This window comes from Sorex fumeus, unplaced genomic scaffold, assembly GCF_029834395.1.
Source record: "Sorex fumeus unplaced genomic scaffold, SorFum_2.1 ptg000128l, whole genome shotgun sequence".
NCBI lineage: Eukaryota > Metazoa > Chordata > Mammalia > Eulipotyphla > Soricidae > Sorex > Sorex fumeus.
The window spans coordinates 37,652,894-37,666,631 of NW_026606185.1; the positions used below are offsets into that span (position 1 = coordinate 37,652,894).

Genomic DNA, 13,738 nt, shown 5'->3' on the forward strand with positions numbered 1-13,738 from the left:
ATAGACCATGCCTTCATTATCCACTCATCTGTCATTAGACACCTAGATTAATTCCGTATGCTATCCATTGTACTAATGTAGTGAATAAATAAATAAATATATATATATATATATTCAGTGCATATATCATTTCAAATGAATGTTTTTGTGTTTTGTGGGTAGACACCGAGAAGCCAGATTCTGGGCAGTATGGAGGCCCTGTTCCTACTCACATCTATTTTCTTCTTCTTTTCAGAAATCACCTGCTAAGAAGTTAACGAATGCATTAAGCAAGTCTCTAAGCTGTGCTTCTAGCCGTGAACCTTTGCACCCCATGTTCCCTGACCAGCCTGAGAAACCGCTCAACCTGGCCCACATTGTGTGAGTTACTCTGCCTTCCAAATGAGAGCTATTTTATTTTTTTCAGAGATACATTTCCAGATCTGTACAAAGGCAATTTCATATCATTTGACAAGGACAACATTTTAATTCAAAAGACTGAAAGCCATGTCATAATTTTTTCTCTCTAGTGGTAGGTATATAATACTTTTGCCAGGATTCATTGGAGGGTGTGGTACAAGTTATATAAATCAACTGGGTGGAAAACATAAGAAAACATACTTATAAAATGGAGATATTAGTGGAGTATTACGCTGGTGATGGGTAAAGCACATTGTTCTTCTATGCCCTGCTGTTTGATCTCAACCTCTGTAACTTAAAAAGAATCATGGTTTGTAGAAGGGGAGGTTGAAGAGAGGGATTGGTGGGAAAATTCAGCACATCCTCCAAAAATGAACATTGAACACTGCGGGCTTGGAGATATAATTCAGTGGGAGAGTACAATGCCTTGAATGTGTAAGACCCCATGGTCCGTGGCCCTGGGAGGATCCAAACAGCACCACATCCTCTGGCCCTAGCACTGAACCATGAATTGCTGTGAGTGGTCCCAGTGAACGTAGCTTAAGAGGATCCCTTTCTCCTTGCCCCCGAAAAGTGTGCTTTGTATAAATATTCCTTTTATACATAAAGCATATATGTATGTATATATATAAAGCATATAAAGCATCAGTTTCCTCCAGTGTTGCTTTTAGAATTCTCTACCATATATACTTAAGAATCCCGCTGTTGATGCTAAACTGAGCCCTATTGGTGCTGAACTACACCCCCAAGGGAATAATGTAGGGAACTAGAGAGATAGTGTTGCATGCTACACACCAAGGTTCGATTCTTGGTATCATACCTGGTCTCCCAAGCTCCAACAGGAGTGATCCCTGAGCACAGAACCAGAAGTAATCCCAATTACACTTGGGTGTGGCCCCCCAAACCAAAATCCAAAACCCAAAAAATAACTAATGTAAACCGATTCTGTAGAATGTGCTTATCTTATTTTTGGAACTTTCCCCCGTCCCCCAAATATTAACCTTAAAATAAACCAAGGAAAAATAAATCTGAGTGTCCCAAAGGACCAACGGCTTGCCGAAGTGACCTCATATGACTTCTTTAAGTTTCCAACTTCCCTACCCAGAGCCAAAGAACACTGAGTCACTAATAAGTGAACGAAACTACTTGAGAGAATTCTATGCTGCTTTTTTAAGCTGCTCTCTAAGGCAGTAAGAACCTAACCAATACAACCACATTCAATTCAAGCTGTGGCATCTGGTAGAGAGGGGCTATGAATGGGATGGCCCAGAGAGCTTTGCAATGAAATGGAAGGAAACCACTGCCCCAATTCTGAGACAGAACTAGGAGATGAGGCCATGTCAGTGACTGTCACACTGCAGAGGTTCCCAGCACAGGACTTTGTACTCAATGTTCAGATCTTTGTCTGTGGGTGTGTGTGTGGACGGGGAGGGGAAGGGGGGGCTAGCAAGTTATTTCTTTTTTTTCTATATGAACTTTTATTTTATTTTAATTAGTGAAACACCACGATGTACTGTTATAGACTTACAAATTTTTGTGCTTGGGTTTCAGTTATACAATGATCAAGTACCCATCCCTCCACCAGCGCCCATCCTCCACCATCACAGGTCCCAGCATCCCTCCCACCCCCAATTCCCCCCATCAACCCTGCCTCTGTGGCAGGGCATTCCCTTTTGCTCTCTCTCTCTCTCTCTCTCTCTCTCTCTCTCTCTCTCTCTCTCTCTCTCTCTCTCTTGGGTTCTGTAGTTTGTAAGAGAGGCATTGAGTGGCAATCATGTTTGGTCTATAGTCTACTTTCAGCATGCTTCTCCCTTCTAATGAGTAAAAAATAATGATTTAGCCTATAGTAGCAATAGGATACAGCATGTTGTTTCTCACTGGACTAAGAGGCAGTATCTGCCCAGTTTGGGTTCCACAAAGAGTTTCAGAATCCCTTTAAAATTTAAGATACCATGTACCTGAGAAAAGTTTTATATATTTTATTATATTTTCAAAATTAGTTCAAAGTCAAAATATTTCAGAATCAAAACACTGATCTACACTCTCATAATATATTTTTTCAGGGTAAAGGTCTTTATTCTCCCCCAGGCCCTCCCAGGCAGTACTCAGATCCCTGAGACCACACCTAGAGATATTCAGCATGGTTGCACAAGTGAGCTGGTGCAGTGCTCTGGCCCGGAAAAATGCAACACTTCTCAGGCCTTGCAGTTCTGAGGCACATCAGAGTTTTGATAAAGGATTGTCTGAAGGGTCACAATGTGCCAGGGGCACCCACAAGTGCTTTAGTCCTTTGAGCTATTTCCCTGGCCCCACGGTCTTAATTTTAGAATGCAGGTTGTACAAAGTGTTTCTCACTATTGAAATGAAAAGTAAGAAATTCTAGGTGCAAAATGGCCAGTGTTTCAAAAGCATTTTTTCAATAGTTAGCTTGAGGCATTTTTCTCTACTTGTTTCTTCCTTCAAATGCAATTGCTTTGCACATATATTCATGTAGTTTGGTTATCAGGTTGGGGAGGGGATTTTTTTTAATTTAAACAAGTTGTTCATGGAGTTGTCAATTTTAGCTAAAGATTATTAGGTGGTGACATTTTGGTATTTGGGCATATATTCTTAATTATTGTACTGATTGTAACTATGACCATGATTAAGTCTGTATTCTGTTCCATTTTTTGCTGCCTAAAGTGATACTTGGTAAGTAGTTCAGCAGTTCCCATGGTACTCCTATAGACATTGTCCTAACTTTAAGTGATTATGAGAAACAAATAACTGAGTGGTATGAAATTAGTTTACAACAAATTCTTCCTTAAGCTAAACACAAGAGGAATTCTCGTGTCTAGAATGAACACTTTGCACAAAGTTTTGTTTTTATCTGTGGAACTATTTATTTTTATAAGTATAAATGTGTTTAAAATCCCAATGTAACTTATTTATTAGATAATCTGTTGTTTGATTTCAAAACACAATAGAATATTTAGTCCCTTTGAAAATCACCATGCAATGTCAAGTTACACATTTAGGGTCCAAAATTCAACAGGACCATGATGAACTTAAAACATTTACTAAAAACAGCAATTTGGGGAGCTGAAGCAATAGTACAGCAGTTAGGGCCTTCCACCCAGGTTTGTTTCCCAGCATTTCATAAGGTCTCCCAAGTAATCCCAGGAGTAACTACTGAGTGCAGAGCCAGGAGTAACCCCTGAGCAATGCTGGCTGTGACTCCAAAAAGCACCCCCCCCCAAAAAAAAAGAAACAGGAATTTAAATTTTTCAGGAACAAAGTTCAGTAAACTTGGCAGACCAGTTAAAAAACATTCTGGATCCCCTTTAATTTCTTAGAGATAGAGTCAAAGAAAGGAAGATTTTATAAAAATACAAAATAAAAACAAGCATGCTGTTCAGTTTTAGTATTTTCAACTTTTTGAGAAGTCTCATTGAAAATATATCATTTTGTTCATCATTCTGAATCTAGCCCCCTAGCATCAAATTTCACAGAAGACCCATAAAGTTTAGCATCCTTCACATAAAGGAAAGATGTTCACAAAAAATTGTTTTAAACAAGTCTCATATCAAAGAGATAGCACAGAAAAATCTTATATCAAAGCTTTGAAAACAGGGTTTCATATTTATAGTGAATGAAAATTTACATCATGAACTCCTGAGAAACCTCAATGAGCTTGGTTATCGTGTGGATATGGTAGATGGTGCTGAATCCTTTGCGGAACCCTGCTTGCTCGCATGGTTGTCCTTCATCTAGTGTTCTGCCAATCCTATTTAGGATGACTCGAGTGAACAACTTGTAGATGACAGACAATAGGCAGATCGGGCAATAGTTGCCAATGTCATGGATGTCTCCCTTCTTGAACAGTAGTATGGTCCTGCTGGTTTTCCATTGGGACGGAACCTTGCATTCAGACAGGTAGCAAGTGAAGAGCCGAGCCAGTGTATTGATGAGTACTAATGGCAGGTTTTTCAGGTGTTCAGGTCTGACCTTGTCTGGGCTGGGTGCTGTTTGTTTCTTTACCGATGAGATGGCGTGTCGGATTTTGGAAGGGAGAAGGTTGGGAACGACATATCCATCCTGTGGAATTTGGTATGTCGACAAGTGGACATGGCTATCGAAGAGATTTGAGTAGAAGTCATGGATAATCTTCTCCATTGCCGTTCTGGAGGATGTGATGGATCCATCAGGACATCGGAGGGCAGTCATCTTGGTCTTGTAGTTGGCGAAGGACAGTCGGCCGTTACGAATACTTTTCCCAGCTTCTGCCGCATCTACCAGTACTTCTGCTCTTCTCTCTTTGAGGTCTTCCTTGATAGCATCTCTGCACTGCTTTGCGAGCTCGGACATTAGCTTGCGGTTGCCTGAGGCATGCGCCAAACCACGCTGGCGAATTAGCTCAAGAGTTTTCAAAGATAGGCGATTTTTTGTGGCTATCTCTCTCTTGGCGTTCCTCGCACATTCATGGAGGTGCTGAACCAGTCGATCATATTCCTCGTCAATGTTGTCAACAATGGCATCTTCTCAAGTTGCCGCAATAGTACCAAAGAGTTCCCAGTTGGTGGTCATTCTGGGAGTTCTCTTTTAGAACTTTGCAGCCCTTTCTCCTCGCTCTGTGAAGTAGAATTTTGCACGAAGGAGATGGTGGTCCAATCCCGTTCGAAATTTTGGGACAACAGCGACATCAGTCAGGCAAAACCATCGATTGAATATGATGTGGTCTATTTCGTTGTGGAAACGTCCACCGGGAGACTCCCATGTCCAACGTTTAGATTCTGCCTTCTGGAACTGTGAGTTACCATGAATGGTCTTGGTCTACATGATGAACTCGGACGGTCTCTCACCCTGTTCGTTCCATTCTAGGCCATGGGTCCCGATGTGAAGTTCTTCAGCTGATCTTCTCGGTCCCATCTTGGCATTAAAATCACCCACAATGATCTTGTAGAAGGTGTGGTCTTCTTTATAGTACTTCTCTAGCTCCATGTAGAACTTCTCAATTTCTCTTTCATCATAATGAGATGTTGGTGCGTAGACAATGAAGATAGAAACTGCAGGCAGTGAGCAACATCTACTCAAATGTAAATGTCCGATTTGGGTTGTTAGGCATTCGAATGAATCAATGCTCTTGGCCAAGTTTGTGTTGACAAGGACACCGACGCCTCCAACACCTCTTTTATCGCATGTTCCGAGGAACAATTCTTCTCCAGTGTTGAAAACGGCATGGTGAGATTCGTGCCTTCTTGTCTCGGTCAGACCAATGATGTCGTACTTGATCATTCGCACTTGTACCATCAGGTCCTTGATGGATGCATCTAATGCTAGTGTAAGTGCATTGAAAGTACAGACGATCATTTTTGTCTTCCTTCGTTGTGGCAGCCTAGGTCGGCCTTGAGATTTTTGTCGGCCTCTCCTTTCTCATCCTTCTCAGTGCTGCCATGTCGGTGAAGCCTTCAGTGTCAGGTGAATGAGACCAGTTGTAGTTACTGGTTTTGGCATATCGAATACACAACGGATAGCTTGCCAGGCTCTTCCGTGCGGGCGGAATACTCTCGGTAGCTTGCCAGTCTTTCCGAGACGAATAGAGGCTTTTGGGGCGATCTCTAATCACCCTTGTAGGTGTTACCATATTTGAACCCTATCAAATATGGTACGACAATTCTGGAAGAAGCGGCCGCGCGGGTCCAGAAAGTGTCCTGGAGTGTGGCGACAGCTGGGTAGTGGAAGTAGTGTCGATAGTGGAAGTCTGCCAGTGGGGTATTTATCTGGGTAGGGTGGGTCTCCTGTGCACAATTCGATCCCTGGGTGGTTGATGGAAGCAGACAGGGCAGGGTAGGGTGGGGCTCCTGATTAGAATCCCTTTGTCACCTGTGGTTGGTGGGAGCAAGTTGAGAAGCTCTGTCCCTGGGTCCGCCGAGCCTGGAGTCCAAGGTCTCAGAGAGTTCCGCTTATCTTGTTCTGTGGGTCTTCAGTCGTGCGTGAGTCTCGGCCAGAGCTGCCACGCGGGTCCGGAAAGCGTCCTGGAGTGTGGTGACGGCTGTGGTTGGTGGGAGCAAGCAGAGAAGCTCTGTCCCTGGGTCCGCCGAGCCTGGAGTCCAAGGTCTCAGAGAGTTCCGCTTATCCGCATATCCACAGGATAACCAAGCTCATTGCGGTTTCTCAGGAGTTCAAGATGCCGCTCTGTTTAACGTTCATCGATTTAAAGAAGGCCTTTGATTCTGTTGAGACGGATGTGGTCATTGAAGCCCTAGCCAATCAGAGCATTCAAGCCCAATACATCAGGATCCTCCGTGAGCTGTATTGCGGATTCACTACCAGGATATCACCATTCTACAAAGAAGTGATCGTTGATGTCAAGAGAGGAGTGTGGCAGGGTGATACCATTTCACCGAAACTCTTCAGTGCCACCCTCGAGAACATCATGCGAGGACTGGAATGGGAAGGAATGGGAGTGAAGATAGATGGTCGGCAACTACACCACCTCCGCTTTGCTGATGACATTGTTTTAATAACACCAAACATCAGCCAAGCGGCACAAATGCTGGCCGACTTTGACCGTGAGTGTGGAAAGGTCGGACTACAGCTGAATCTTAGGAAGACAATGTTTATGAGAAACAGCCTCATTCCTGACGCCCCATTCGCTCTCAATGGAACGACCATCTCCGAATGCAACAGCTATGTGTACCTAGGTCGAGAGTTCAACATGACAAATGACCTGGCACCCGAACTGCGCAGGAGGAAGAGAGCGGCTTGGAACGCCTTCAAGAACGTGGAAGAAATAGCTAAGAGGACGAAGAATCTCCGGCTCCGGGCACATCTCTTTGATTCTACTGTTCTTCCTGCATTAACATATGCCTCAGAGACCTGGGCCCTATGCAAACAAGATGAGAACGCTATTCGGGTCTCCCAAAGAAGAATTGAAAGAGCTATGCTTGGAATATCACGTTTCGCTCAAATGAGAGAAAGAATCCGGAGTTCTGACATCCGTCGACGATCAAGAATCAGGGGCACTGTCTCATTTGCCAAGGTGTCGAAAATCAGATGGGCTGGTCACGTAATGAGATTTAAAGACGACCACTGGACTAGAGCTGTTACCGACTGGATTCCACGGGATGTCAAAAGACCGCGTGGCCGCCCACCTACCAGATGCTCAGACTTCTTCGTCAAGATCGTGAACGATCGGTTTGAGGCCCTTCATGTTCCCGGAGTGAACAGATGCCATTGGGCTACACTAGCACGCGACAGGGACAAATGGAGATGTTACTGGCACCCGCTCGAGCAAATCGACGACTAACGGGAAGTTAAGTGATTAAGTGAAAATTTACATACTATTTTTATCTCACCCCCTAAAATAGTAGGTCTTTAAAAATCTTAGGACACAGTACCATGTATTAAAAGTCAAAAATTTCTATAGAATTTTTAATGCTATGTTAATATTTTAAAACCTGAGTCATATCATGTTCATTCTTATGACCAACACTAGCTCCCAAAGAAAAATTAAGCAATTGAATTGAAAAACAGAAAGTTTATTTCTGAGCTAGGGAAAATAGAGCTGTGACTTTCCCCCACTCCTTTTCTTGAGGAAAGGTGGACAGTTTTTAACTCATTGACTTAACTTTCTGTCCTCACTGTTCTTTGTAGGCCTCCCAGACCTGTAACCAGCATGAATGACACCTTGTTCTCTCACTCTGTCCCCTCCTCAGGAAGTCCTTTTATTACCAGGAGGTAAGTCCAATTCCATTATAAAATGAATTCTCTCTGGACTATAGACATAGCTCAGTGGACTTGAGTGCATGCTTTGCATATCAGAGGTCTGGGTTTATTTCAGTAAACTCATTCTAGTCAAATCCAGAAGATTATTGTTGGAGACTAGTTTGAAAATTTCTGTCACAATTTTTCAGTTGCATTGTTTTGGATGTGTTTGATGAGACCTGGGATGGCTCTTGGGATTAATAGCTCTTCTGTAAACTTTAAATATTCCTTGTATTTGTAGTTTGGGTAGATTAAACTTACTACTAGCACAAAGGCATGGTCTCAGAGAGACACTTTGACAGCACTGAAAATGGTCCATTGACCTCTCATAATATAAAATTTCTGTATATATATATTTTTTTTAAAAAAAACCTTTTTGGTTTTGGTCTTTGGGCCACACTAAGCGAACTCAGTGAACTCAAGGCTTACTCCTGGCATTGTGCTCAGGGATCACTCCTGGCAGGGATCTGGGGTGACCATATAAGATGACAGGGATCACAACTCAGCTTCATGCAAGGCAAAAAGACCCTGACCCACTGTACTATTTCCCCGGCCCACAAGGACCCTCTTTTTGGTAAATTCTGAAGTTCTTTCCTGAGGCTAGAGGTGGAAGATCAGACTTGGAAATGCACTTTCCACATAAGAAATTTTATGGGTAATAAAAACTTTTAGAAAGTCTATATGCATGTCATCTTTTGCACAAGATCCACTCCCACGCGAGCAAAGAACAAGTGAAGCAGATGAAAGCTAGCATGATAAATATGTAGGAGTTAAGAGGTTCTCCAAATCTTTTGATCAAATATCATGAGAAAAGCACTAGAAATTTACTTTATAAATATATGTAGGAGGTTTGCAGGAAAGCAGACACAAGGTAAGAAAAATTGATGTGAGTCATTGAACATAAGATTTCAAATGCCTTTCACAGGAAAAATCCTCATGTTTCACATAAAGAACATAATCAGTATTTTCCCTCAGGTTTCTAAGGCATCCGTTTCACTGTAATATCCTGGTACATTTTCATAAGGATTTGAAAACACTGAAACTCAAAACACTGCAGGTTTTTTCCCTTAAGCACCCACGTTTGCCCATTGGCAGGAATCTGAAGTGAAGATATAATTGTAATTAGTAGAATAAACAAAATGTGATTGTTCATGGTTTTTCTTTCATATAATTTAAGCAAGTACAATTAGGAAAGAATTGAACTACAGAAGATTCACAATGAAATAGTTTAGCTCCTCGTTGTGTCTCTTCTGGCACTCCTTTTCAGAAATTCCCAGCAAATACAGCCATCTTTCTTAAAGCAAAACCATAAACTTCAGAATTTATAAGAAACATGGGCCTGTGCCTCTGTCCCATGATGATCTGGCGTGATGTTAAGAACACTGTGGTGCTTTTTACTAGGAAGCTCTGCTTTCTGCAAATACCAAGCAGAGAGAGACCCCATCCTTACTGAAGATCATTTTATATCATTTCAGCTCGGACGGTGCTTATGGTGGATGCGTCTAGATGGATAACATGACTTCCTCTACTCTAGAATATTCCTATAATCCTTTGTGCTGTTCCACTTCCTCCAGGGTTGTATGGTCCCCATGAATCCAAAATATAATCTTTTCCTCCCTTTTCCCATTTTAAGTGCTTTGGGACAATCCTTGTGAACCACATAGACGTTTCAAGTTTGCATTTCCTCCTATCATCATTGAGCTTGACCTCCAGTCTCTGTCTTTAAGGGTGTTGTTCAATAAAGCTGTGTTCACTGAACATCTCTCCTCTCTGAGTGGGTCTTGCTCTGTCCATGGAAAGTTTAATGAGGTCTTGTTGTTTGATTTCCTCAGGTTACCTGAGATTAGTGCAGCCAGCCTAGTGACCTAGGAGCAGTCTCTCATTAAGTTGTTTGTCAATTGGTTTGATATGAAGCATGGTCAGTACCTCAGCTATAGATCACTAATGATAGTGGTACTTCTGTAGTTAGACTCCTAATTTGCCTGATCCAACACTTACTTCCTCCCACATTTCTGTAATATATTTTAGTGACAACAGAAGTCTTCTGAGGTTTCATGGAATTTCTGACTTTCATTATTTTTATTGAGGCACCATGATTAACAAAGTTATTCATTTGGGTTTCAGGCGTACAATTTTAACACCAACCCCAGTACTCGTGTCAACTTCCCTCCACCAATATCCCCAGTTTTTTTCTCACTCCCCAGCCTGCCTCCTTGACAGGTACATTTTTAAGTTTGACTGTTGTGTTTGGGATCTCATATTTTCAGTTTTGTTGGTTCTGTGTTTTAGATATCCTATTAAGAATCTCCAGTTTGAACTAAACATCCCAGCTTTCCTCTCTCTCACATATTTTATTGATCCCATAATATCACATGTGACAGATATCAAACTATCTTCTTCTTTGAATAAGTTTCTACCCTCCTGCAATTTACAGGACCCCAAATGGTGAATTTTCAGTCTCATGAATCAATGAGCCTCTTAGAATGACTTTTAGCACTAATGGGAAGACGATGTTGCATGGCTAGACTATATTTCAGTAGAAGAAATGCAGATTTAAACCATTCTGTCCAATTTCTTCCTCAAGTCTGATTCCTTTGAAGTAGGGGTTTCAAACCCAATCTCATGAGATTGATGCTTTGTTGCTTTGTTTCTATCACTTGATAATGCTGGCAGTGATCCTTTGCTTATTTCCTAACCATGTCAGAGGGGACAGGGATATGGATCAGTGCTAGATCTCCTGCCTTGCATGTGTAAGACCCTGGGTTTGATTACTGAAACCACACATAATTTTTTTACATTTTCTTGCCTGTGTCGATACACTAAGGTTGGTAGAAAGCCATCATTCCAATGTTGTCATAAATTAAAGGTCCTTTTCTTCTGATCATTGGAAGTCACCAAAAATGTGTGTCCCTCCTCTCACTCCTACACTGTCTCATTTTTCCCTTTAAAGATGAATAAAACCTAAAACTTAAATCAAGAAAGTGGGAAAATTTGCCAACCAGTGATTGTATTTAGCCTCGACTTTCAGTCTTTATATTGTAGACATCTTCCTGCAAGTATGTATCTGTGTGTATTTGTTTATGTTCATTGCTACTTAGCATTTTTGGTACAGTATGGTTCAAATAACAGAATTTATGGATCCATTCGCTCTTTTATTTTCTTCATAACTATATCCCTAAATCAAGATCATCTTCTTATAAATTCATAAATTTATTAGAAAAATACAGCTGGATCAAAGGAAATCCCTCAGCAACACTAGGAAGAGAACTCCGCAGGCAATAAATGATGAAGAAGAATCATTATCTAAGCCTATCATTACTTAAAATATTATTGCAAAGTCCACAAACTCCTTTCTCTCCTTCAGGGCCCACACCATTGTTCTTCTTAAGTATTTGTTATCCTATTGACAAATTATCCTTGAAAAAATCTGAATTGTTTTGCCCAAAATCTTTGGTGTGTGTGAGTTAACCAGTCCTTTCCTATATAAAAATAACCACCTTTAGTTATGACTGTGTTCTTCATTAGCAATAATAATTTTATGGTTTGTCACAATAACATTCTGTTAACTCCTAATACTATATTAGGTAATGTGCCTGCCCCATATGCACTACTGAGCCTATCTCACGCACTTCCCAAATCCTGATTCTTTCTAGTGGAGTAGCATTTGTGAGTTATTTTTGTTGGCTAATTGTTTAATCAGTGGTTATTTTGGGTTTTCAGCCACAGAAAGGCTAAATCTTTAAAAAGGTGATCTTTCAAACACCTTGCTTACCCAAATGCCCTTTAACTAATAATCCAGGTTTTTAAAATATTAATATTACTTAAGGTTTTAATTATCCAAATTAAATTTTAATTATTTATGTTTTAATAATCAAATGTGACTAGAAATAAAATTGATGCATATAATTCAGTCTCTGACTCAGAAAAAATTAGCCTTGGAAAAAATGGATTTTTTTTTCAAAGAATAGATAACTGTATAAATCAACCCAGTAAAATTTATTTTATGGCTATTTCTTCATACTCCATACTTTCTGAGCATGCAGTCTGAAATACCATAAACTTTGAAATAATCATTATCTACAGAAAATTATTTAATGTATTCTCATAGCTCTACTAACATGCTAGATTTCTTTCTCTAGCTTGCGTTAAACTGGTTTTCATGCTCAACTCTTATAATGTCCTTAATTTTTATGGTCATTCATAATTAAAGCCTGTTGCCTGTCTTCTTTGATTTGACAACTCTTGTTGTCTTATTGGAGTTTTTATAGTTGTGGTCTGTGTACAGTCTGTACTCAACGAACTTTTTTAATAGCATCATATTGACAAAATATGGTTAATATGACTTGATTCACCACATTTACAATGTTGTTCCCACATAACATCAACTCTGACCTTGGAATCGTTATTTTCTTAACATGGGTTAAGTTGCTTGCAATCCTGAGTTGATGATAGCTAATTCTAACACTGAAACACTAAACCATTTTTGTTTGTTTTCTGATTTGTTGTGGAAAATATTTTTATGTTTTATATTCAGTATGCTAAACACAGTAACAACAAGTCTCACAATGGAGATATTACTGAGTCCACTCGAGAAAATCAATGAACAACAGGAGGACAGTGACAGTGACAGTTCATAAAAAATATTAAAAGTTTGAAATGGAAAGGGAAACAGAACTTTTCAAGAAATTATCTCATAAGAACTTGTGGACTCTTTATTGTATTTAATTTACTTTGATCCCCTCGTTACTAACTACATATGTAATTATAATAGTGAGAAGAAAAATTTACTCACATTGACACTAAATTAAGGGGAGAGTCAAATTTAGGTTAGACCTCAAGTCCAAATACCATAGAAGTTTGTCCATTGAAATCAATAAAAATGTAAAAATGCCTGTATTTAATTTGTACATAGGTTAGATATAATTTTACATTTAGTCTTTGTGATTATTAATATATATAATATTTATGTAGCTTTGTTTTTCTGTAAAACTACACATGAATTTTTATTTAAAAACTTATTTCATATTGAATAAGAGAAAAAGATCTTTAACCAGAGTTAAAATAATAAACAACATAAGTGGCTTTAAAATTTTATTTCTGTAATTTTTTATATTTTATTTTCATAAAGTAGTTCACAATAGTTCATTGCAGATAATATTCAAACACCAATCCCACCACTCAGCACCTTCCTACCGCAGTAAGAAGGAAGTATGTGAAGACTATTGTATGTTGTTGTATTATATTTCGGAGCATTTAAGCCTGTATATAAGAGGATACAAGCACAAGTATGTTAAAACCAAACAAATGTGTCCTACTTTTGATACATAAGTGGGCAAGAGTATAAGAGGTCACGAAGTCACGCGGTCTCGAATGAGGCACTCTTTTCGAGGAGCCTTACAGTCTCTGGATCTTGGCCATTGATGAGATTACATGGCACTGGGGGCAGTTTGTGGATGTGACCGCCAAGCTACTGGAAAACTGGGGAGCTGGCGGGGAGGAGGCCCAATCCTGATCCGAGCCGACTTGGAGATCTCAGTCACGGGGCCCGCATACCTGCATTTTTCTGTTGGATCCCACTTGGGTGAGGCTCATC

At 40.2% G+C, this 13,738-nt stretch overlaps 1 protein-coding gene across 3 annotated transcripts in view; it reads left to right on the forward strand.

Annotated features, from left to right (window-relative positions):
- Positions 1-13,738, forward strand: part of DTNA (dystrobrevin alpha) — a 356,746-nt gene that overhangs the window by 292,450 nt on the left and 50,558 nt on the right. For 2 of the 3 annotated variants that reach the window (XM_056138272.1, XM_056138273.1), the window contains exons 11-12: positions 236-360; positions 8,035-8,118. In XM_056138272.1, the coding sequence (XP_055994247.1) occupies positions 236-360; positions 8,035-8,118 (209 nt within the window). Of the gene's footprint in view, positions 1-235; positions 361-8,034; positions 8,119-9,620; positions 9,904-13,738 lie in introns of those variants that run through there. The other variant, XM_056138274.1, reaches the window with a different exon arrangement.